This window comes from Salmo salar, chromosome ssa04 (assembly GCF_905237065.1).
Source record: "Salmo salar chromosome ssa04, Ssal_v3.1, whole genome shotgun sequence".
NCBI lineage: Eukaryota > Metazoa > Chordata > Actinopteri > Salmoniformes > Salmonidae > Salmo > Salmo salar.
The window spans coordinates 65,084,249-65,109,047 of NC_059445.1; the positions used below are offsets into that span (position 1 = coordinate 65,084,249).

The 24,799-nt window shown below is 43.4% G+C and overlaps 1 protein-coding gene across 4 annotated transcripts in view; it reads left to right on the top strand.

The window, feature by feature from the left end:
* Positions 1-24,799, top strand: part of LOC106603666 (roundabout homolog 3) — a 276,581-nt gene that overhangs the window by 239,647 nt on the left and 12,135 nt on the right. For all 4 annotated transcript variants that reach the window (XM_014197616.2, XM_014197615.2, XM_014197617.2 and 1 more), the window contains 11 exons: positions 4,677-4,879; positions 8,049-8,130; positions 9,665-9,833; positions 14,641-14,807; positions 15,112-15,233; positions 16,437-16,653; positions 17,289-17,413; positions 18,033-18,210; positions 18,521-18,757; positions 19,895-19,934; positions 20,304-20,443. In XM_014197616.2, coding sequence (XP_014053091.2) covers positions 4,677-4,879; positions 8,049-8,130; positions 9,665-9,833; positions 14,641-14,807; positions 15,112-15,233; positions 16,437-16,653; positions 17,289-17,413; positions 18,033-18,210; positions 18,521-18,757; positions 19,895-19,934; positions 20,304-20,443 — 1,680 coding nt within the window. The remainder of the gene's footprint in view (positions 1-4,676; positions 4,880-8,048; positions 8,131-9,664; positions 9,834-14,640; positions 14,808-15,111; positions 15,234-16,436; positions 16,654-17,288; positions 17,414-18,032; positions 18,211-18,520; positions 18,758-19,894; positions 19,935-20,303; positions 20,444-24,799) is intronic.

Here is a 24,799-nt window from a genome sequence, read left to right on the forward strand (position 1 = left end):
TCCTCTTTCCAGTTCGCTGCAGCTAGCGACTGGAACGAGCTGCAACAAACACTCAAACTGGACAGTTTTATCTCAATCTCTTCATTCAAAGACTCAATCATGGACACTCTTACTGACAGTTGTGGCTGCTTTGCGGGATGTATTGTTGTCTGTACCTTCTTGACCTTTGTGCTGGTGTCTGTACCCAATAATGTTTGTACCATGTTTTGTGCTGCTACCATGTTGTGTTTCTACCATGTTGTTGTCACTACCATGCTGTGTTGTCATGTGTTGCTGCCTTGCTATGTTGTCTTAGGTCTCTCTTTATGTGGTGTTGTGTTGTCTCTCTTGTCGTGATGTGTGTTTTGTCCTATATTTTTATATTTTTTTTATCCCCCGTCCCCGCAGGAGGCCTTTAGCCTTTTGGTAGGCCGTCATTGTAAATAAGAATTTGTTCTTAACTGACTTGCCTAGTTAAATAAAGGTTAAATAAACAAATAAAATAAATGGTATGTGATGTGGCAAATGCAGGAATTGTGTCCACAATCCTAGTGGTATGTTGTGAATTATTATGTTTCCTTTCCAATATGTTTTTTCATAAAAGTATCCCCTTGGCCTCTTGGAATGGAGTCCAATATCTCAAACCCAATTTCAGCATGTACTGTAAACAATCCCAGCAGTCCAATGTCCTTGGTTTTACCACTAGAACTGTTAGATACATTGGAGAGGGAATGGTAAATGCCAAAATAATTGATTCGTCAATGACATATTCATGGTCCTCCGCCTCCCTCACGCCACTCGACACAAAAAGAGTTTTCCAGGTCTACTCAAATAAATATTAAATTATTGAGCGATACTTTGGCATGTTAAGCCATAACATTGCTGTCTAATGGGAAAAAGCAATATGAAGATTTTTTTGTAAATGTAACCGACTAGCTCGATTCGGTCTTATGTAGCAACATTTGAAATTGTGTTTTTTACATTGGATAAATGTAGAGACTCAGAGCTAGAAAATGGTATATCACACACTACAGTTGAGAAACAATGGGAAAGTAATTCTGCTTTGAAAACCTAACTTTTGAGAAAATGGCCTTTGAATATTTTGGTACACCTATTGGAGAGCTCCTCTTTGTCTACACCCATTCACACCCTCTTAAACTTTAACCCCAACCATCTCTTTAATCCGAGCGTTCTGTCCTAACAACAGCAGTCAAGCACCCAGGCTAACTGGCTAACGTTGGCTAGCTTGCTAGCTACTTCCAGACACATTTTTGGAAATTTTACATTTTAGTCATTTAGCAGACACTCTTATCCAGAGCGACTTACAATAAGTGAATGCATACGTTTCATTAAAAAAAATGTTCGGACTGGTCCCCCGTGGGAATCGAACCCAGAACTCTGGCATTGCAAACACTATGCTCTACCAACTGAGCCACACAAATGAGAGAACAGCTCACTCTGACCATTTTACTCACCCTAATAGAGCTGATTAGGCTGTTTTTATGTTATCCAGAGCACTGGTGACTGCTGGCAACAATTTAAGCTTTTTTGCCAACGTTTACTGACACCGGCCATATTGAGCGTTCGTAAATTCGTCAGTTATTCTGTGCTCTGGCACACTCAGACGAGAGTGCTCTGAAATCGGAGTAAATAGCCAGAGCAAATTTACCAGCTATATCTATCAACAGTTGTCACAATGACATCATTAACATTCCATTGAAATGGTTACTTGCATAGTGGAGTCTTTCGCTAAGACATGTAGCTAGCTAGCTAAACAATGAACCATAATCCCAACTCATGACATTACTACTCTGCATGAATCTGCAGGTAGCTAACCAACCAGTCTCAATGTCAGTTAGCTAACATTAGGCTATAACTAGCAAAGTAAATGGCTCTGAGATACGAATTATATTACTACACAGATCATACACGTAACGTTAGCTAGCTGACCTAACAACAGCAGTCAAGCATCCAAGCTAACGTTGGCTAGCTTCCTAGCTATTTCCAGACACAAATGAGAAAACAGCTCACTCTGACCATTTTACTCGCCCGAGCAGAGCTGGTTAGGCTGTTTTTATGTTATCCAGAGCGTTGGTGATTGCAACTGTGCTGTTGGCAACAATTTAATGACGCTTTTTTTGCCAACGTTTACTGACACCAGCCATATTCAACGGGTGTTGAGCGTTCTTAAATTTGTCGGTTATTCATACACGTCATGTTAGCTAGCAAGCCAGCCAAGTAACATTAGCTAGGGAGCTAACAGTACACTAACTTGAAATGAAAACAACTTTCTGACAAAATTAGAAACGTGTAATATCTGAAAATGTAGCTAGCCAGACTATCTTACCCATATACATGGATGGCCGCTTCTCCCTCTGTCACGGATGCCATGGTTGCCCTTAGTTTGAAGATGTAATATGGAGACAGGGGTTTTCTCCATCTCCTTAACTATCATACTCCTATTCCACTGATTTCAAAATTCGGTCCTCCAGAAAGTGGAGAGCAAAGCAACAACACTTATGCAGTTCTACTACACGATATATATATATATATATATATATATATATATATATATATATATATATATATATATATATATATAACAAGAATTAGCCGGGTTAAACAGGATTGCCTACACATACTGACCAGTTCAAAAATATTGAAGCGTGCTACATGGCAGACCAATCGAACTCATCTCTCTGCATGTCCAGCCCACTCATTATCTCAGCCAAACATCGACTTACTGTGAATGAAGTGCTTTGAACACACAAATGTATGATAACCGGAACCCACAGATTTACATCATCGTCGCGGCGTATAGCCTGAAACTATGAGGTTCGTCTAAGCTGGTCCTTGGCCAGTTGAGGAAACTTGATGTGGTGGTTTTCTCCTACTATTGTTCAAACAAAACGGAACCCAACAGCTTTTCGGCATCTTAGCTATAAAAGCAGGGTTAGTTATTAACGTTAGCTAGTGTGAGTCGTCAGGCTACTTATCAGCCTCACAGCAGTCAAGCAATGCATTCCGCCAAGAGTCGTTCACAATCTAGTCCGGTTGCAGCCACAATTAGACCTCATATTTGTTTGCCTAGCAATTATCAAATGTACATTGTTTAAATCACACGTTTAGAAGTCTCAGTCAAAATGACAGCTCCAATAAGCCGCCTATGGTGAACGACATGTGAACGAGAGGCACATAGAACCATGACTCTTTCAAGTTTTCAGTTCATCATTCACCGTTAGGGGGTCCTGCAGTTATACTGCACTGTAACTGCAGTTCAACTGCAAAATTATTGTAGTAAAAAAAACTGTTGTTTTGGACACAGTATTTGGAGCCTACTGCAGTTATACTGCATTCTAACTACAGTTATACTACAGTGTAGTGCAGTTATACTGCACTCTGACTGCAAGGGTGTGGCTATCTAGCTAGTATCAGCAAGGGCTTTCTACGACCCTGCCAAGCCGCACTGCTCGCTTAACCCAAAAGCCAGCCGCACCAATGTGTCGGAGGAAACATGTCTGTCTGATAGAATGATGGTCAAAGATAAAGTATAAAAAAGTTTTAAAAAAACATAATAAAAAGTACGTTTGAATGACACTGAGGGGCAGTGTTTTTACAGCTAATGCCGGTTTGCCTGAGGCTGATGCCGTGCAGGTGTTTGTACACATGCATATACACATACTCTCATTCAAATACACACATGTAAATAGTGCCAGACATGCACTCAAACATATACAGTTGGCCTTGCTGTTATGATTTTAGTTGTCCTTGATGTCCTTTGTTTTTTTTGCATTCTTGTTTTCTGTTTTATTTTGTCTTTTTCTTTTTCGCATGAGTTCATTTTCTTAGTTGTTGGCGCATTGGGGGGTTCATGGGGGTGGGGAATGGAATGAAAAAAAAATATTGGGAGAGATGACTGTGGGAGGGGTCTCGGATGGTTGAGGGACAGCTATGAAGAACTGTGGGGGAATCTTGGAGTGTTCGCGTCCCCGTTGTTTTTGGCCTTGTGGGAGAACTGTCGACGTGCCCTTGAGCAGGGCATTGCCCCTGGATGCTTCTGTGTGCCGGTCTGAATGGGAGTCTGTTGGATGACTGGTGTGGTGTAGTTGTTGAGCGGCTTCACTGCAAGTATATTGTATGTTTTGGATATTCCATTTTTTTTTTACGTTTAAAAAAAAATCACAGACCAGCTGATAACCGAAGTCACCTTACAGGCACCCGGCCCACCACAAGGAGTCGCTAGAGTGCAACAGGACAAGGAAATCCCGGCCAGCCAAACCCTCCCCTAACCCTGACAATTGTGCGCCGTCTCATGGGCACGGCAAGCTGTGACACAGCCTGGGATTGAACCTGGGTTTGTAGTGACGCATCAAGCGTTGTGATGCAGTGCCTTAGACCACTGCGCCACTCGGGAGGCCCCTGGATTGTAGTATTTTAACAAGGCTGAGTGGCTGACGACTTCAAGGTCTCTCCATGCTGCAAATGTTTAGGATACACTAACGTAACATGCCGTAACTGTTTATTACGATTCATTTATGTATATTAGTTGTTTTATTATCTCTAAGACAGCTATCTCATGAATATTTAGCAATGTGTTTGTATTCTGTAGCTGGTTGGTGGAGGATGGTCCTCCAAGAGAATACACTCAACTATACTCTCTCTTAATGTATCTCTCTCTCCTTCCCTCCCCCACGCAGCATCCTCCGACCGAGTCCCACCCATCATCCGCCAAGGACCGGCCAATCAAACGCTGGCGCCGGGCTCCACGGCCCATTTACAGTGCCACGTGATGGGTAACCCTCTGCCCAGCATTCAATGGGAGAAGGACGGCCAGAGGATCCTGGGAGACGAGCGTGTCAGCCTGATGGAGAACGGAATGTTCCAGATCACAAACTTGCAGGTACCTGAAAATAACTTACATAGAACGTTCCCAATAACTCTTAAGAACATAGAAAGAATGTTCCCAATAATGTTCAAGAACATTGCAAGAATGTTCCCATTGATTCTCTTTCCCTCCTCCTTCGTAAATGCCATCAATCCCTGGATATTAGTATATGAAATTAAACGCTTCACATTTCCTCTCAATGCGCTCCAAGTCTCATAATGGCCAATCGTCTGAGCTAATTCTCCTAGGTGATACTAAGCAACCGCATGCAGTCACAACTGAGTGCTGTTTCCAATGCAATCCAATCAACTTCTCAGCCTTAATGGTATTTAGCTTAATTTAATTCATTGTATTATTATGACTCACTGCCAGTCACAGCAATAGGCATAGCAGTTTTGAGATGCCACGGCAAAGCAACCTGTCCGTTTGATATATTGATATTTACTCATTGAGCGTCATACAGGTCATACTAGCCGTCCACCCTAAAACACAACTCAGCAATCTAATGCAATCTAATTGAGAGGCAGATATTAATATTGGAATATCATACTGGCAGAGTGGCTTTTTTATGGTTTATGGGTGACTCAGTGATTTAGTGATTGGTGATCGAGTTTCTGTGGCGTCATAAAGATTAGCGGTGATGCATACTCGCCAAGGTAATGAACGAGTGCAATCGTTAGTGGTGGTATACGCACGGATAATGATATACATTCTACCAAGAGCCCTCTGGGGTTGCGGGCTGCACCTGCAGGTCACCGGAGTGTGTGGCGAGCTTCGGGCCAGCTGACTTGTTAATTAATTGATTGTTGGGCCCAGAGTGATTAACGATCGCCATGACTTTAATTAAATCCTTGTAGGGGTTTTGAGAGAGGCAGAGAGGCAGAGACCGAGAGAGAAAAAAGATTAAGTCAAGCATCTCAATGTACCAACACATTTTTCATGCACTCAAGATGTGGAAAACACTCTTTGGTACTTCCTCTACTGACTCTGTTAGAGAATTTCTCACATCTCGACTCGCCTCGACTAGATGGACTGGACACTGTCCCTGTTTGTTTTTAATTGCTCTCCTTCCCTTTTATCAGGGCGCTCATCTTTTAACTAAAGCAGAGAGGGGCACAGGAAGTTGACTTCTGGTGGAGGGAGGAGAGGTGAGAGAGGAGGGTGGGGTGGAGAAGAGAGGGCAGGGGACCCGACAGATGGTCCGTTTGTTCCTCTCTGTGACTGAAGAGATGCCCATTACTCCGGGACCAGAGCAAGAACGAGGGGGGTGGAAAGAAAATAGAGGAGAAAGAAAGACAGGATATTGAGATGAGAGAGAGAGAGAAACAGAACAAGCCAAGGAAGATGCTACAATATAGAGAAAGAGTGCACTGGAGATGATATCAGAACAGAGAGGATGTGGAGAAAATATTGCTTCCTTCATACATTTTTAACAATCTGTTTAGCGCAGCCCCCAAAGCTGCCAACCATGATTAATAGTTCGATGCCCGACCGTTTACCCCTTCCCACTCCTCTCCTCCAATCACCAGTCACCAACATGGACCTGCCGCCACAGACAGCCACATCCTTGGCTGCCATACAGGTCCGTTCAGGGTCAGCCGGCCTATAGGAAGAGAGAAGGAAGAGTGATGTACTGTTGGACTTGGAGTCACCTCTCCTGTCTCTCTTGGGGCTTTTAGACAGGGCACTTAGACTTGTGTAATGCCAACGCTACTGCAACTGGCCAGCCAGCCACACACACACACACACACACACACAAACACAGAGAGAAGTAGTGGATGGCATCCAAGCACCAACCACATTGCATTATTTTGATTTCATTGTGTTGTCTCGCTCTGTGTGTTTGTAGTGTGCTTTGTATAATTAATTAGCTTCGTTTTGAATAAGAGTGGTCTTAAATTAACCAAAAGGTCTGAAAACCTAGTTGTTAGTTTGAAATCTGTGTGTGTGTGATTGTGTAGCCCACTAACCTGCAAGCGGGTGGCCGTGAGCTGTCACCATCATTAGATCCTTGTCTGCAAATTAAAGTCCCTACATCTTCCACTGCTGTAAGCAATTTCTAGCCCCCGTCTAGCTCTGAGCTTCCCAATGAATTTTTAATGACCCACACTTAGTCTCTCTCACACACACACTCACACACACACATGCACACACAAAGTTTCCCTTGCTAGTAGCATGGCTATGCATCATCAGCCCAGATTGCTGCTTACTGTTGAGTGCTCAGTCAGCACAGTCAGAGCCACAGAAGTATGAAGTGCTGTATGAGCCGCAGAAGTTTGCAGACCACCTCTGGTTACATATTCCACCTCTTTTCAACGTCATGTTCAGTATGCCCAGCACAATACCATTGTCTACATAATGTGAACGGTCCTTTATCCTCCTTTAAACGTTGGGGTACAACAGTTGAACTAAGCTCATGAGGCATTTATAAGTTAGTGTTCTTTAAAAATCAATGGGTAAATATAATACATTTATAAGTCCAAAAATTGATGTAGCAATAGCAAATTGCCCCTTAAAACTCTCACATTGGTACCAAAGGATCAAGGCCCATATTTATAAAGTCTTTCAGAGTAGGAGTGCTGATCTATTATCAGTTTTGCCTTTTAGATCTTAATGAATACAATTACATAGACAGGGGGGACCTGATCCTAGATCAGAACCTCTAACCCGAGAGGCTTTATGTGCACAGGCCCAGAGATACTATAGTAAAAAAAACTAAAATAACAGCACATATGCTCCAAACCCTTTTTGTGGAACTGTTGTATCTCTATTAAGGGACTAGCTAACAGTGTTACAGCTACATATGAGACTTCATTAACAGCAAAGCGTAATGTTACTCTTTATTAATGTTCATGGGACCATATGAGCGCAAATGTTCATATCCAACAACTATGTTCCAATAGAACATACTGTAAATAGAATACTTCCCCATTAACCATTATGAGAATAGTACTTATCAGATCAGAGCAATAAAACATATGGGTATCTTTGGGGAGATATACAGAATTATTATATATAGTTAACAGTCTTTGGAGACTACAGATAGCCCATAGATTCTAGGTAGATGTTCATGTTGACTTATCTGGAAAGATTTGCTCCAGAACACCTGAATGTGAAAAGGCAAAGGCATTGTGCTTCTGTGCATATACACCAATGTTAACTAGGCCCTCTCTCTTGTTGCCAGGAAACCGACTCGGGGGCCTACACCTGTGTGGCTTCCAGCTCGAGCGGAGAAACGATGTGGAGCGGTGTACTCACTGTGAAAGGTAAATGCCCACACATGTACACGCACACACACACACACACACACACACACACACACACACACACACACACACACACACACACACACACACACACACACACACACGCACACACACACGGACACGGACACAGTGAATAGTAAATGTACTGTAATAAACTCCTCCCTACAGTAATATATTGCCTCTCTGCCATGTCATTGTCACGTTGGCATGAAGAATCGGGAGACAGACGCAGGAATGCGTAATAGTTTTTATTATTAGGGACAAATTACTGCGTGCCGTGTAAAGGCACAGGGAGGGATCCGTGACACCGGCCTCCGGCCTCGAGGACAATCACAGGAATGCAGTGCGGGTCGATCAGGACCCGATGCAGCTTCTGAAGTTGCGTCGGACGGGCCAGTTGCTGCTGCCAAAGTTGCGGCGGCATCGGACGGACCAGTAGCAGTCGCGTCGGACGGACTAGTTGCAGCGTCGGCGGACGGGCCAGTTGTAGCTGCTGAAGTAGCAGCAACGCCGGACGGACCAGTCGCAGCGTTGACTGACGGGCCATTCCCGCTGTCTCCCTTAATGGTCAATTATTCTGTCACGTTGGTAACAATGATTTGGGAGACAGACGCAGGAATGCGTAATAGTTTAAAAAAATTAAGCCCAAATTACGGCGTGCCGTGTACAGGCACGGGGATGAAGACCAAACAAACACGTAACAGAAACACAGGGTAGAAACCCAAACAAAAAAACGAGGAGTACCTTGAATAAATAACACAATGATTAACACACGGGACGAGACCCGTAATCATCTGTGCAATCCACAAGGGCACGAAAGCCCAAAACACACAGCACAGGTACTCACACGCACCAACGGACATTGTAACAATAATCGACCCCGTAATGGAAACCAAAGGGCACATATATACAAACACAATCAGTGGGAATAGGGGCCAGGTGTGTTCCAGAGGGATCCGTGACAGTCATGCCCATATAAGATCATTGAATCAAGAAATAAGGCAGAGGTCTTGTGATATTGTGGATGTAATCACACCAAGGGGTGTTGTTTGGCCCAAGGCGAAGCAGAGGGATGATGAATTGGAATAAGTAGTGTCTTATTGCTGTTATGAAATGCTAATGTTTGATGAAGCTTGATAAGATGGTATTTAGTGCTTACTAATGCATCATAAACCAACCAAGCAGAAACTCTGATAATTCACAACTAAACTGTTATTCAGCCATTTCGTCAAAGTCAGTTACTGTGATCAGGGCAGGAGTGTCGGTTCCATTTCAACTCCTTATTGACAATAATGTCGCTTTTCAATTCGTAATTGACTGAATTGAAATGGAATTGACCGTATTGCATTAATTATTTATTCGTAACTCTTTAGCCCACAAAAGGGCCAGTGCTAGTCTTCCAACAACAGTTATATTGAGAATGGTTGCACTACTACTAAATATAGGAGATCCACTACCATCTAGCTACCCTCTGTCTCTGTTGTCTCTTTTTAAATGCATTTTAAATAAAGTTTGATTTGATTGTGATTTTCAGAGAGTGGAGGTTCATCTGTGCCCCAGGCATCAGAACCCTTCCAGCTACCGGGACCTCCCCAGAAGCCAGTGGTGACCGACGTGACCCGCAACAGTGTCACCCTCACCTGGCAGCCCAACGCCCACGAGGGGGGGGCTGCCGTCACCTCCTACATCATCGAGGCCTTCAGGTGGGTGGAGTCGACAGTAGAAGATAGACCTGGGCCACTTTCAGTAGGGCTCAACCTTGTGGTACATTCTGTAAAACAGACAGAAAGACAGATATGAAAACCAGTTTTTTGTTAGAAGTAACACGTAACATCTGAAGACACACTTGCCCTAACACACATTTCTTATCCTCCAGCCCACTGCCCTCTCTCTAGCCAGAGGTTGCTGTGGGCAGCCATCCCTCATCCTTTCTTAATGGTGTGTCAGCACATGAGCCATGTTAGCCGGGCATGACAGGCAGGAGGGTTCACACACACACACACACACACACACACACACACACACACACACACACACACACACACACACACACACACACCCCTGCGGACACGCCGACTCTGACACCTTTCACATTCTAATCAACCCCAGCTAGGTTGGAGGCTGGCCCATGCTAACCCACTCCCCAAACTTCCCAGCTGCCCCCACTTTGCTTTTATTCCACATCATACAAATCAAAATCAAATCACATTTTATTGGTCGCATACACATATTTAGCAGATGTTATTGCGGGTGTAGCGAATTGCTTGTGTTCCTACCTCCAACAGTTCAGTAATATCTAACAATACACACAAATCTAAAAGTGAAAGAATGGAATTAAGAAATATTTAATATTAGGATATATATTATATATAATATTAGGACGAGCAATGTCAGTGTATGTGCATACGGCAAGTAGCCTAGTGGTTAGAGCGTTGGACTTAATCCCTGAGCTGACAAGATAAAAATCTGTCGTTCTGCCCCTGAACAAGGCAGTTAACCCACTGTTCCTAGGCCGTCATTGAAAATAAGAATTTGTTCTTAACTGACTTGCCTAGTTAAATAAAGGCTAAATAAAATAAAAAATATACAGTACCAGTCAAAATTTTGGACACACCTACTCATTCAAGGGTTTTTCTTTATTTGGACTATTTTGATGTCTTGACTATTAGTTTTGATGTCTTGACTATTATTCTACAATGTAGAAAATAGTCCAAATAAAGAAAAACCCTTGAATGAGTAGGTGTGCCCAAACTTTTGACTTAAATTTACCTCGGCAAGTCAGTTAAGAACAAATTCTTATTTACAATGACGGCCTACTGGGGAACAGTGGGTTAACTGCCATGTTCAGGGGTAAAATGACAGATTCTTACCTTGTCAGCTCAGGGATTTGATCCAGCATCCTTTCGGTTACTGGCACAATGCTCTAACCATTAGGCTACCTGCCGCCCCTATCTACTCTGTTTAGAGTACATGTACAGTTGAAGTCGGAAGTTTACATACACCTTAGCTAAATACATTTAAACTCAGTTTTTCACAATTCCTGACATTTAATCCAAGTAAAGATTCCCTGTCTTAGGTCAGTTAGGATCACCACTTTATTTTAAGAATGTGAAATGTCAGAATAATAGTAGAGAGAATTATTTATTTCAGCTTTTATTTCTTTCATCACATTCCCAGTGGGACACTCAATTAGTATTTGGTAGCATTGCCTTTAAATTGTTTAACTTGGGTCAAACGTTTCGGGTAGCCTTTCACAAGCTTCCCACAATAAGTTGGGTGAATTTTAGCCCATTCCTCCTGACAGAGCTGGTGTAACTGAGTCAGGTTTGTAGGCCTCCTTGCTCGCACACGTTTTTTCAGTTCTGCCCACAAATTTTCTATAGGATTGAGGTCAGGGCTTTGTGATGGCCCCTCCAATACCTTGACTTTGTTGTCCTTAAGCCATTTTGCCACAACTTTGGAAGTATGCTTGGGGTCATTGTCCATTTGGAAGACCCATTTGCGAACCTGTCTTGAGATGTTGCTTCAATATATCCACATAATTTTCCTCCTCATGATGCCATATATTTTGTGAAGTGCACCAGTCCCTCCTGCAGCAAAGCACCCAACAACATGATGCTGCCACCCCCGTGCTCCACGGTTGGGATGGTGTTCTTCGGCCTGCAAGCTTCCCCCTTTTTCCTCCAAACATAACGATGGTCATTATGGCCAAACAGTTATATTTTTGTTTCATCAGACCAGAGGACATTTCTCCAAAAAGTACAATCTTTGTCCCCATGTGCAGTTGCAAACCGTAGTCTGGCTTTTTTATGGCAGTTTTGGAGCAGTGGCTTCTTCCTTGCTTAGCGGCCTTTCAGGTTATATCAATATAGAACTCGTTTTACTGTGGATATAGATACTTTTGTACCTGTTTCCTCCAGCATCTTCACAAGGTCCTTTGCTGTTGTTCTGGGATTGATTTGCACTTTTCGCACCAAAGTACATTAATCTCTAGGAGACAGAACGCGTCTCCTTCCTGAGCGGTATGACAGCTGCGTGGTCCCACTTGAATACTATTGTTTGTACAGATGAACGTGGTACCTTCAGGCATTTGGAAATTGCTCCCAAGGATGAACCAGACTTGTGGAGGTCTACTGATTTCTTTTGATTTTCCCATGCTGTCAAGTAAAGATGCCCTGTGTTTGAAGGTAGGCCTTGAAATACATCCACAGGTACACCTCTAATTGACTCAAATGATGTCAATTAACCTATCAGAAGCTTTTAACGCCATGACATCATTTTCAGGAATTTTCCAAGCTGTTTAAAGGGACAGTCAACTTAGTGTATGTAAACTTCTGACCCACTGGAATTGTGATACAGTGAATTATAAGTGAAATAATATGTCTTTAAACAATTGTTGGAAAAATTACTTGTGTCATGCACAAAGTAGATGTCCTAACCGACTTGCCAAAACTATAGTTTGTTAACAAGACATTTCTGGAGTGGTTGAAAAACAAGTTTTAATGACTCCAACCTAAGTGTATGTAAACTTCTGACTTCAACTGTAGGTATTCCTCTTGTCCTGATGGGATAGGGCAGAGTCTAGTGCGATGGCCATTGCATCATCTGTGGATCTATTTGGGCAGTAAGCAAATTACAGTGGGTGTCAGGTAAGGTGGAGGTGATATGATCCTAGCCTCTCAAAGCTCTGAGTGCTGCGGGTCATTTAGTTCAGTTACCTTTGCTTTATTGGTTACAGGAACAATGGTGGACATCTTGAAGCAACTGGGGACAACAAACTGGGATAGGGAGAGATTGAATATGTCCGTAAACACTCCAACCAGCTGGTCTGTGCATGCTCTGAGGATATGGTTAGGGATGCCGTCTTATCCTGCAGCCTTGCGAGGTTTAACACGCTTAAATGTCTTACTAATGTCAGCCACGGAGAAATAGAGCCCGCGTCGGTGGCACTGTGTTATCCTCAAAGTGGACAAAGAGGGGGTTTAGCTTGTCCGGGAGCAAGATATCGGTGTCCGCGATGTGGCAGCTATTCCCTTTGTAATGACACACACACAAACACACCGCGATCAACTTAGCGCGCCTCCATGGAGCTTAGTGGGGTAATCTAAAATGGTAATGAATTTAAATGCAGGTGGCACATACAGACAAGTCCTTGGGCTATTGTACGCTGAGAGGAAATTTGCCCCCTTCCAACCTGACTCACTAGCCCCCTCATCCCTCTTCTCTCACCTTGCCCCCTGGGCAGTAGTTAGCACCGTGCCAAGTGGGCAAAATTGATTCTTTATAGAGTTGCTGTGGGGGCTGAGTTGGCTGTGTACAATAACATTTACTTGCCTGAGGTGCTGGGGGTTGTGGAGGGTGTGAGGTGCTAGGGGGTTGTTTGGGGGTTGTGGAGGGTGTGAGGTGCTGGGGGTTGTTTGGGGGTTGTGGAGGGTGTGAGTTGCTGGGGGTTGTTTGGGGTTGTGGAGGGTGTGAGGTGCTGGGGGTTGTTTGGGGTTGTGGAGGGTGTGAGGTGCTGGGGGTTGTGGGAGGGTGTGAGGTGCTGGGGGTTGTTTGGGGTTGTGGAGGGTGTGAGGTGCTGGGGGTTGTTTGGGGGTTGTTTGGGGGTTGTGGAGGGTGTGAGGTGCTGGGGGTTGTTTGGGGGTTGTGGGGGTGGGAGTGCCCATGCAGAGAGAAGTGGGGATGAGTGTGTGTGTGACGATGGGGAGATGGAATCCTGACACAGTCTTAGTGTCTGAAGATGGGCAGATGTACCATTCTAAAGGATACCCATGTTTATTGGGCAAGACTGTATGTTTACGTGTGTATATGTGTTTTCCTGTGTGTGTGTGCGTCCCACGTTTCAGCCTCTCCTCCGACAAAGTGACCTTAGATTTATCACTACCAGCATTGGGTGGTCTGCTAGAGGAATATTTATGGCTCGCACAGCTTTTATATCTCTGTTGCCTAACTGATCAGGTCAGCTGTAAAGTCACTAGTCTGCTGCTGTCTCTGGCACGATGAAGAAAATAAAAAGTGAACGAATGGAGAGAAATTATAACAAATACAAAAGCGAGGGGTGGAGGAGGGTGTCATGTGACCATGCCACTAAATAATAAACAAGAGGTGACATTTAATCTAAATAAGAAGAGTCAGGAGAGGAAAATGCAAACGGGACCGTCAAAGCCAAAGAAGCTCAAATTGTTTCCCTCTACCTTCATCAGATGTGTTGTTCACAAGATTTATCACGTTTACTTATTACAGAGCAAAATAGTATCATTATGCAAGTGATCTCACACATTTTCATAAAAACAAGCCATTTAAAAGGACAAAAAAACATAAGACTTGACATAAACATAGCTGGCATTATTGTTATTGTAATCAGAATGTAGACAGTGAATAATAGTTTATCACTATAGAGTAATGAAATCGTTGTCACTATAGGGTATAAGGAAGGCTTGCCTTGCACAGTAACTTTACTAACATAATTGGAAATGACATGACATCATTATCTGTGGTCTCTTACTCTAGCCAATCAGCAGGCAGTACGTGGCAAACGGTGGCTGACCTGGTAAAGTTGGAGAAACACACTGTCAGCGGTCTCTTTCCCAACACCATCTACCTGTTCATCGTCCGAGCAGTCAATGCCTACGGGCTGAGTGACCCCAGCCCCATCTCTGAGCCCGTCCGCACACAAGGTCAGTACCTGGGAGGGGATATAACAGCTTTACTGGACATTTACTATGAAAGATCATTGAAAAAAATTGTAAGCATTACAAGGTGGTTGTTAGTGTAGAGAGAGAGTGAAAACTTTGAAAGTGAAAACTTTTTTGCTCAAATTGAGGCATTTCATAATGAAAGCATTGCGGTCTGAAGGCTTCATAAAAACTATTTAGATTATTTCAATCAAGTGTATGTGAGCTACAGTAAGCATCTACTATAGTTTTACTGATTATTTTGTATCTGATGTTTGTTTCTGATGTTTGTCTGTTGTGTTTGCAGATGTGAGTCCTACAGGTCAGGGAGTGGACCACAGGCAGGTCCAGAGAGAGTTGGGAGAGGTGGGTGTTCATCTTCAGAAGCCTGTCACACTCACTGCCTCCAGTGTTCAAGTATCATGGACGGTGAGTACCCTGACCTGAGTTTTTACATATTCTTTCACAGGAGAAATACCATCTGTAACGACGTTGGGAAGAAAGTTCAGGTAGTGAGTGTTTTAATAAAATAAACGGAACATAATACAAAACAAGAAACACGAACAGCACACAGACATGAAACTGAAACAGAAACAATGACGCCTGGGGAAGGAACCAAAGGAAGTGACATATATAGGGAAGGTAATCAGGAAAGTGATGAGTCCAGGTGAGTCTGATGACACGCAGGTGCGCATAACGATGGTGACAGGTGTGCGCCATAACGAGCAGCCTGGTGACCTAGAGGCCGGAGAGGGAGCACACGTGACAGTACCCCCTGCCCGACGCGCGGCTCCAGCCACAGGACGCTGACCAAGATGACGATCCCGGGGATCAGGAGAGGACCGGTCACCTCTGCTGAGGCACGGGAACCTGTCGCAGGCTGGGTTGCGGGAACCTGACAGACCGGCTGAGGCAGGGGAACCTGGCGATCTGGCTGAGGCATGAGAGCATGGCGAACCAGTGGAAGCAGGGGAGCCTGGCGATCCGGTGAAAGCAGTGAAAGCCTGATGAGCCGGCTGTAGCAGGGAAGCCTGGCGATCCGGCTGAGGTATGAGAGCCTGACGAACTGGTGGAGGCCGGGGAGCCTGGCGATCTGTCTGAGGCATGAGAGCCTGTAGCGGCTCCCGGACCTGACGTCATTCCCACTGAAACAAACAACAACCAAAAAAACTCTGTGATGCTTCCCTTAGGTGAGGCGTCATGCTGTAACGATGTGCGCCGAGAGTAGGGAAGCAAGTTCAGGGGGTGAGTGTTTTAATAAAATAAATAGAACATAATACAAAACAAGAAACACTAACAGCACACAGACATGAAACTGAAACAGAAATAATGACGCCTGGGGAAGGAACCAAAGGGAGTGACATATAATCAGGGAAGGTAATCAGGGAAGTGATGAGTCTAGGTGATTCTGACGACCTGCAGGTGAGCGTAACGATGGTGACAGGTGTGCGCCATAACGAGCAGCCTGGTGACCTAGAGGCCGGAGAGGGAGTACACGTGACACCATCAGTTATACTTTCACACTCTGGATTTTTTTTTTACTGTATATCCATTTCCAAGGGCAGTAAAACTGTAATTCATAAATGTCTCCTTTTTTCTCTCTTTCCCCCTCTTTCTTCTGTCCCTCCCCAGGTAGACCGTCAGTCCCAGTACATCCAAGGCTACCGCCTCCTCTACCGGCCCAGCGGTGGCACCTGGCAGCTGCAGGATATCAAGGCCCCGTCAGAGCGCCTGGCCGTGGTCGCCGACCTGCTCACAGGCACAGAGTATGAAATCAAGATCCGGCCCTACTTCGACGAGTTCCAGGGCAAGGACAGTCGGCTGCTGCTGATCAGAACAGCAGCGGAAGGTAAGACTGGCTAAAAGCTACTGATACTCACAACTTCTGATGAGATTGACACAACCCCTTCTGAGACCGAGGCTCTCCTAATATGGACATGGTACACTTGAGATAGCCTATGTCCATAATGGAGGGAATGGTGGGTAACAAGGGTTTTAAAATAGGTTTTTCTCAATGGGACTTCCAGGTTCAAATAAAGGCTTTTAAAGTGGCGATTGATTGGTCATACTCAGTTGTTGCTGTCAAAGAAAATGTGCCCTCAGTCAATTCACCCAGAAAAATAAGGGTGAAATACAAAATACATTCTAGAAGTGTTTTTTAAATAAAACCTTTTAGTACTTGTCTTGGAACATTTTGAGGACTCTGGCTTTTTGAAAATAGCTAGCTGTTCAGGAGCCTCTAGGAGTCACATCACAATCGAAGCAATTGGATTGCAATTCCCAACACCTGTGTGACCTTTATATCCTGTTATGAAGACGAAGCACTGTTTATAGTTCAATAACCATTTGATGGCATTTGATGGAGTCGGCCAATTTCATCAATCTCAAATCATATTTTCGCTGTTTTACCAAATGCCCATATTTGATTTTTTCTATATCAGTTAGGGCTTTTTTCACACCTTGCTCATATCTCTTCTCCTGCAGTCCCAAGCGCCCCTCCCAGAGCAGTCACCGTGGTTACAGTGAAGCTGAGCAACAGCTCCAGTATTAGTGTGTCCTGGGAGCCTCCTCCCGCCGACATGCAGAATGGAATAATCCAGGAGTACAAGGTATGCTGACTGAACCAGAGAAAATGACATGATTATTGGATCTGTCCAAAAACGTGCATCCATAGGGGTGGTATTTTCGTATAAACAAAATGAACATTACATAATAATAGTTACATAATTACGACATAGTTTCTTTGGGATTCATTAAAACAAGTAATTGGAAACAAAGGAGTAGCTATGAATTGTTTTGAATTCTTTGAAGCAAGTCCCAGAAAGTACCCATAGTTACCAAATAAGTATTTTCTAAATAACAAAATATCATGTTAACACCAGCTCAAACAGGACTGTAAAATAAATTGTGTCTATATAATGACTGCCTCAGAGTCACAACAAGCAGTCCTTATAGCATGTTGACATTTACTGTCATGAGTCTTGTCCTGGAGGCAGAACTGAGTGATTTCTTTTTAATCTTCATTTAAGGTTAGGCGTTAGGAATAGCAGTGTGGTTAAGGTTAGTGTTAGGTTTAAAATCAGATTTTATGACTTTGTGGCTATGCAGAGCTGCCTTCAGAACAAGATTCATGACGGAAAAAACGCTAACCTGTGTCCTAATTTCGACACCGCAAATTTGACCTCTTCCATCTCTCACACCAACTCACCGTCCTCCAACCATCAACAGGTGTGGTGTGTGGGCAATGACACCCAGACCCGCTACCACATCAACACCACCGTGGATGGCACTGTCCTCTCCACCGTACTCAAGGGGCTGCTGCCAGGCATCCTGTACCAGGTGGAGGTGGCAGCGGTGACCAGCGCCAGAGTGGGCATCCACAGCCAGCCTGTGTCCGTCCTCATCAGTGAGTCCCCCCAGAACCACAAGCTAGCAGAATTAGACATTTCAGTTCTGCGATATCAAGGAGATAGTGGGGGTAGCTGAAAATACTGAAATTATTGCTAAGCATTTTTTTTATTACATTTAAATGTTTGGTCATTTAGCAGACGCTCTTATCTAGAGCGATTTACAGGAGCAATTGGGATTAAGTTCCTTGCTCAAGGGCACATCGACAGATTTTTCACCTATTCGGCTCAGGGATTCGAGGTTGGTTATAATACTTACCGGGTAAAAGTTAAATATCACTCCACTAACTACTTGCCGCTCTCCTTCAGAGCTGCCAGTGGAGGCACCGTCAGTGCCCGGTACCGGGGGTGGCGCGGAGGGTGATGAGAGCAGTGTGAGCCTGGCCGAGCAGATTACTGACGTGGTGAAGCAGCCGGCATTCATCGCTGGGATCGGCGGGGCCTGCTGGGTCATCCTCATGGGTTTCAGCGTGTGGATCTACTGCCGCCGCAAGAAGAGGAAGGAGCTTAGTCACTACACTGCATCGTTCAACTACACGCCTGCTGGTACTTTACACACTTTATATGATGCAATCTTTACACACCACTTAATGTTACTTTACCACAATATCAAAGAAGTATGTTGTAACCCACCTTACCATATCAAGTATTCTACTGCACTTTACAAAAGGCTACTACTTTACCTTAAAGTTACCTAACAAAATATTTACTTATTGCATTCTAATATATTGGCAAACTTGCACTTTACAATGGAGTGCAATGGAGAAGAAACTTCTGGTTTCTCTTTTCAAAACTGGTTGAATGACTATTTTTACCCTGTAGGCACCTGAAACTTACCAAAAGTGACATAGTAAACGAGAATCACCTGCCTCCAACCAAATTCATTTGAATTCTTCTGAATTCGTAATACTTAAAAAAAAATCTACATTTCAGTTTAGATGTTTTACTTGTTGTGCAGTTGTAAATCAAACAAATCCTTGTGTGAACACCAAAATAGTCTTTCGATGCATTAAAGGGGCCATCTGCAGTTGCTACATCCATTTTCAGGCTTATGACATTTTAGTCATTTAGCAGACGCCAGAAAGACTTACAGTAGTGAACACATACATTTCATTTTCATTTCATGCATTTTTTAATACTGGCCCCCCCGTGGGAATCGAACCCACAACCCTGGCGTTGCACACACCATGCTGGCATTGCAAACACCATGCTCTACCAACTGAGCCACAGGGAAGGCGTTATAACTTAATGATATGTACCCATTGATTCTTGAAGAATATAACATATACAGTAAATGCCTTGCGAGCTTTGTTCAACTCTCATACCCCATCAGAACCCAACATATAAGGTTGCTTTACTCAAATGTTTGAAACAAAGCAAATGTAAACAAACACTATACAGCCTGAAAACATGGTTAGAACTATAATTGTGATATCATGGATGGTCAGTCCTTGCATCCATAGATTTGTCTATGAATTTGAGAGTGGTTATATTTCTCCAGCCCCATCCCTCAGCTTTTTACTGAAACAGAATATGAATGCGCTTTGTTATTTTTTCAAATGCTGATTCCTGCTTTAGGGGTGCCAATATATTACAGCGAACTGTACCATACTGCACTGTGGCAACCTTACTGTATTTTACCTTGCCATTCACACCTGAATGCACATTTTATTTTTTCTGCAGTTGGCTTTCCACATGGAGAGGCATCTGGACTTAATGGAAGGTAAGTATCCCTGTTTATGTCATTTCAAGTTGACTTTCACATTCTTTTTTTGTAAAGTGATGAGAACAAAGTTGTGGATTGGCATCAAATATGATCATAGTGTGTGACTACCTACATGTACATATTATCTCAATTACCTTGTCTAACCGGTGCCCCCGCACATTGACTCTGTACCGGTACCCCCTGTATATAGCCTCGCTATTGTTATTTTACTGCTGCTCTTTAATGATTTGGTACATTTATTTCTTATTTCTTGTAGGTATTTTTCTTAAAACTGCATTGTAAGCATTTCACTGTAAGATCTACACCTGTAGTATACGGCGCATGTGACAAATAAAAATGAATTTGATTTGATGAATTATGTTTTAGGCCTGGCATGCTGGGTGGCAACATGGGCAACTACCCATGGCTGGCAGACTCTTGGCCCACCACCAACCTGGTCCACAGTGGCAAGGAGGCTGTCAACTGCTGCACCTCCAAACATGACACGGCAGAGAGATACTACAATGGTATGAGACACGGCATGATTCTGCTCACAATGGCCATTTTGTTTTGTACACAACCAGGGATTATCTCTTCAATGCCTTTTGGTCTAGTCTCAGTCTTTGAAGAAACCTCAATGCCCTCTGCATGTGATATAAACTTGAATGGTATACTACGGGGCTGCCAACATGCACGCATTTTGCGTACCAACTACGCAATTCTCTGTCCATGTACGCAGGTACGAGTTTCCGAGTTAAAAGTACGCAGAAATTAATAGGGCCTGATTTATTTATTTATTTTTGTACATTTTAATAAAAAATAAATCCACTGAGTAAATCTAAAAGCAGTTTACTCGTATTTGCAGTGAAAGAAAGAATACCCTCTTGCTAGGGACAGAGGTCCCAGGCAGAGCCAGGTAGCGCCTTGCTAACATGGCAACATGAGGGTATATTAACTCTTTGGTCTTCCACCATGTAAGTGGATCAGCATCCAGGGGACTACAGTCCACTTCCCTGTATGAGGTCACCTCCTCCTCTATGACCTTTGACTTGGTTCCCTGCTCCTGGGTCGTGAACAACTCTCCAAAAAGCTCAGTCATGGCAGACTTATTTTCTGGAGGAGAACCCCTGTCGCCTGCCATCTCTGGAGAGGGGTTAGCTCCTGTGGTATCTGTACCCTGCAGAATTAAATTAGATGAAAATACTATCTCTGAAGTGGCTTTAAAAATATGATTTGTTGTTAGAAATATATATCAGACACTGTTATGACAATTACAATTATTACCTTATAATGAATTGTTAAATCACTAATTAATAAAATAATAAATGTCACATTAACAAAATAAATACAATACCTGTTGTATATTGGTCACAATCTCTGCTGTGAGTTCATTGTAGACTCTCAGACGAGCAGCAGCATCCAGGTGCAGCAGGGACTTGAATAGGTGGACAAAGTGGTGCTCTTGTGTAAGAAGTCTTGGACCAGGGTCATCATATCTAGGCTCCAGGTTAACTCTGATAGCAGTCTTGACACCCCTTACTGCAGGTTCATCTTCATCAGATTCCACCATTGATTTCAGGATCATTGCTTTCATAGGCAGGACCATGGAAACTGATGGAATGCTTTCAGTGCATATCAGTGTTGTGACTGTTTTGAGAGGTTTGCACACTTTGATAACTTCCTCTGCTAGTCTTATGTTATTTTCAGACAGTCTGAAAATAACATAAGACATACCTTTCTGATCAAGGTATCTCTCAACCATGTCATGGCTTGAATTCCATCTAGTAGGGACATCTTGGATTAGTTTGCGGTTAGGCAGCTCCAGCATCTCCTGTTTTGTCTTGAAAACATGTGCAGCAGTTGTGCTTTAACGAAAGAGGGAAACCACCGTCCTGATCTTTGCTAGGAGGCAAGAGATTGGATTCACTGACATTGCTTTTTGAGATGCAGATTAATAACGTGAGAAAAGCATCCTATCTGTGGCCCCAATCCAGTTAGTGCAACTGCATTTACAATATTTCTAGCGTTGTCAGTGGTCACAGGAATCATTACATTATCCCTTTCCAACTTCCACACGGCAACTACTTCCCTTAGCTCTTCCCCCAAGTTAACACTGGTGTGACTACTCTCAAGGGGAAGTGTTTGAAGGACATGGCTTTTTATCTCCCACTCTGCCGTAATGAAATGAGCCGTTACAGTAAGGTAGCTCTAGACGTCTAACTGTCTGTTGTTTGAGCAACAGACCTCATTCCTGACAACTTGCTCTCAAGTAGTTTTTTGTTGTTGTTGTTGTATAAGGCAGGTATTAATGTCTAGGCAAAATGTGTACGGGAAGGAATAGTGAAGCGCGGCTCGACCACTTTAAACATGTTTCTGAACCCTGCATTCTCTACCACAGAGAAGGGTCTCATATCTGCCGCTATGAATTTTGCCTTCCCTGCGTTGATTTCTTTAGCCCTACCGGAGTCAGCCGCATGTTGTTGCCTGAAGGCTGTGGGGAGAAGTGGTTGCCGATTGGTTGCTGTTTCATTTTTTCGCCTAGTTACTGATTGGCACTTTGGGGTGATGTCGGCGCGAATGAGTAGTCATGTTACTCATATTGCCACTCGAATAGGCTATCAGCAATGAACAGAGCCTACATGTCGTAGAAGTTTTATCCACCACTCGTTGGCAATCCCCGTTATAGTTTACAGGGAAACTGAAATGTTCCCAGACGGCAGACCTGAATGATTACTGGGGCGTCTTCTAGTTCTGGCTCGCCAATGCTTGCCATGTTGCTCCTTTGCATTTAGCTAACTGCTAATTCCTTCATAAGCTAATTGCTGCTACGACGGTCTCTCAGCTCTGTTCTCGCTGGAGTGAAATAACTAATGAGCGGAGCTGCAGACAACTATAAACAACTTTATTACTATGTGGATATTTTTCCCACGCTAATTTATACGCCATTGGTTTATGCAACAATATTTTTTTTTACAATGAAATATATATATACATATATTTTCCTAGGTATAATATATGATTAATATATTGTTCGGTTCGCAGTACGTACCGAACCGTGCACCGTGGACGAATACATGTACCGTTTCACCCCTAACTGTAACTGTAATTATGATCTTCGTCACAAAAAGCATTACAAAAGTACAATCAAAAATAAATATAAACATCTTGGCATTAAATGGAGTCTGGAGTTTAGAAGACTGCTTGATGAAGAATGGATGACTGTCCGGTATTAGCTATAGAGTCAATGCTTCTAAAATGCCTTTGCACTAGATTTGAGATTTTATTAATTTTGAAAATCTGAAATGATGTATGCGCTGCAAAGAAATACAATAGGCACCCTTTTATAGGCTGAAACAGCAGACTTGTTTGTCTTGGCGAACAGCGTTCAGATTCCCTTTGCAGAAGCCTACTTAAGCTTTGTGTAGCCAGTTTGCAGTCTGTGTCGATGCAATCATTTGTTTTTATGTTTTCAAAATGATTTTGCTTTTGGTGTTGATTAGGAACCGTGTCTAAAAAGTCAATACTTGTGAGCTGGTCCTAGTGATTGGGCCTGTTTGAGAGGTAACAAGCGTTCCTCTACTATAGAGACTAAACTTGGGGGCATGTGCTGAGAAAAATATTATAGATAAGCCCTCACCTGGCTCCTCTTGAAGCAAAATCACGCCATCCTCCATCAAATGTGGACCTACTGACAAAAGCTTCGACTTGACTCAGTATCTGTTCAAGCAAAGGGATATCGTGGATAAAGGGGCAAAACAAAAGACAGAAAAGAAAGGAAAAGAAGGACCAAAAGATCTTACAAAACTTGAGAAAATCCTAAAATGTCTCACAGATCCGGTATCAAAAATCTATGCATACTTTTTACAGAGATCCATACCAATTTTTGATGTCGGAAATCTGATTCTACAACGAGAGGCACCGTGCATTCAAATTTTACTGTCAACTTTAGAGATGCAACTGCAGAAACTAATGTCCTACTGCAAGCCAGACACTGTCACTACCATGATGGCAGAAACAAGTAGTGGTGTAAAGCCTACAATCTACCTGGAGAGACCCAGCTTCCTGACGAGGAGCTGTCCATTGGCCAGGACACCCGCAACTACATAGGAAGCCAAGGCAAGCTGGATCTGAAGACCTTCTATGTAGATGTCAGAAACGTATTTTCTTCTGCAGTAGACTACATGTTGCTGAAATTTCCATTGGGAGATGTGCTCCTCCAGCATGCAGTGGTCGTGTGACATTGCCAACAGGCAGACTGCCAAGTTCTCATCCCTCAACTTTTTCATGGCACGCTTTCCCTGCATTATTCCTGAGGGATCCGCTGTTGATCTGTTGGAAGATTAGTTTAGACTCTATCAGTCAACAACCTTTGAGCAGAGTCTGGTCAACATGCACAAGAATCAGGCCTGAAGAGAAATCAGCACAATGAAAAGGGGGGGGCAGGCTGGTCTACTCCCACCTTTCGGCTGTGATGCTGGGGATATTGGTCATATTCCACAGCAATGCAGACTGCGAACGAATATTCAGTCTTGTTTCCAAGAACAAAACCCAGTACAGAGCCTCCCTCAGTACAGACATGCTGAGTGCCCTCGTTACCAAGAAAGTTTCAATAATTGTCAGAGGAACTGTTTGCCACAGAGAAGTCTACCCTGATGCTCTGCTGCGTAAGGCTAAATCTGCTAGTTACCAGGCAAATCTGTCTAGGAAATGATTTCCTGAACATTTGAAGGTCTCCAGAAGATTTGTTCTCACCCACTGTTTCCTATCAAAGCTTTTTGTTTTTATTATGGATAACATGTTTATTTGACACTGATGCCCTGCTTTAAACATTTGTTATTCTTATCATATCAGAGTTTAAAAAAAATATGTTTGTACATTTTGTA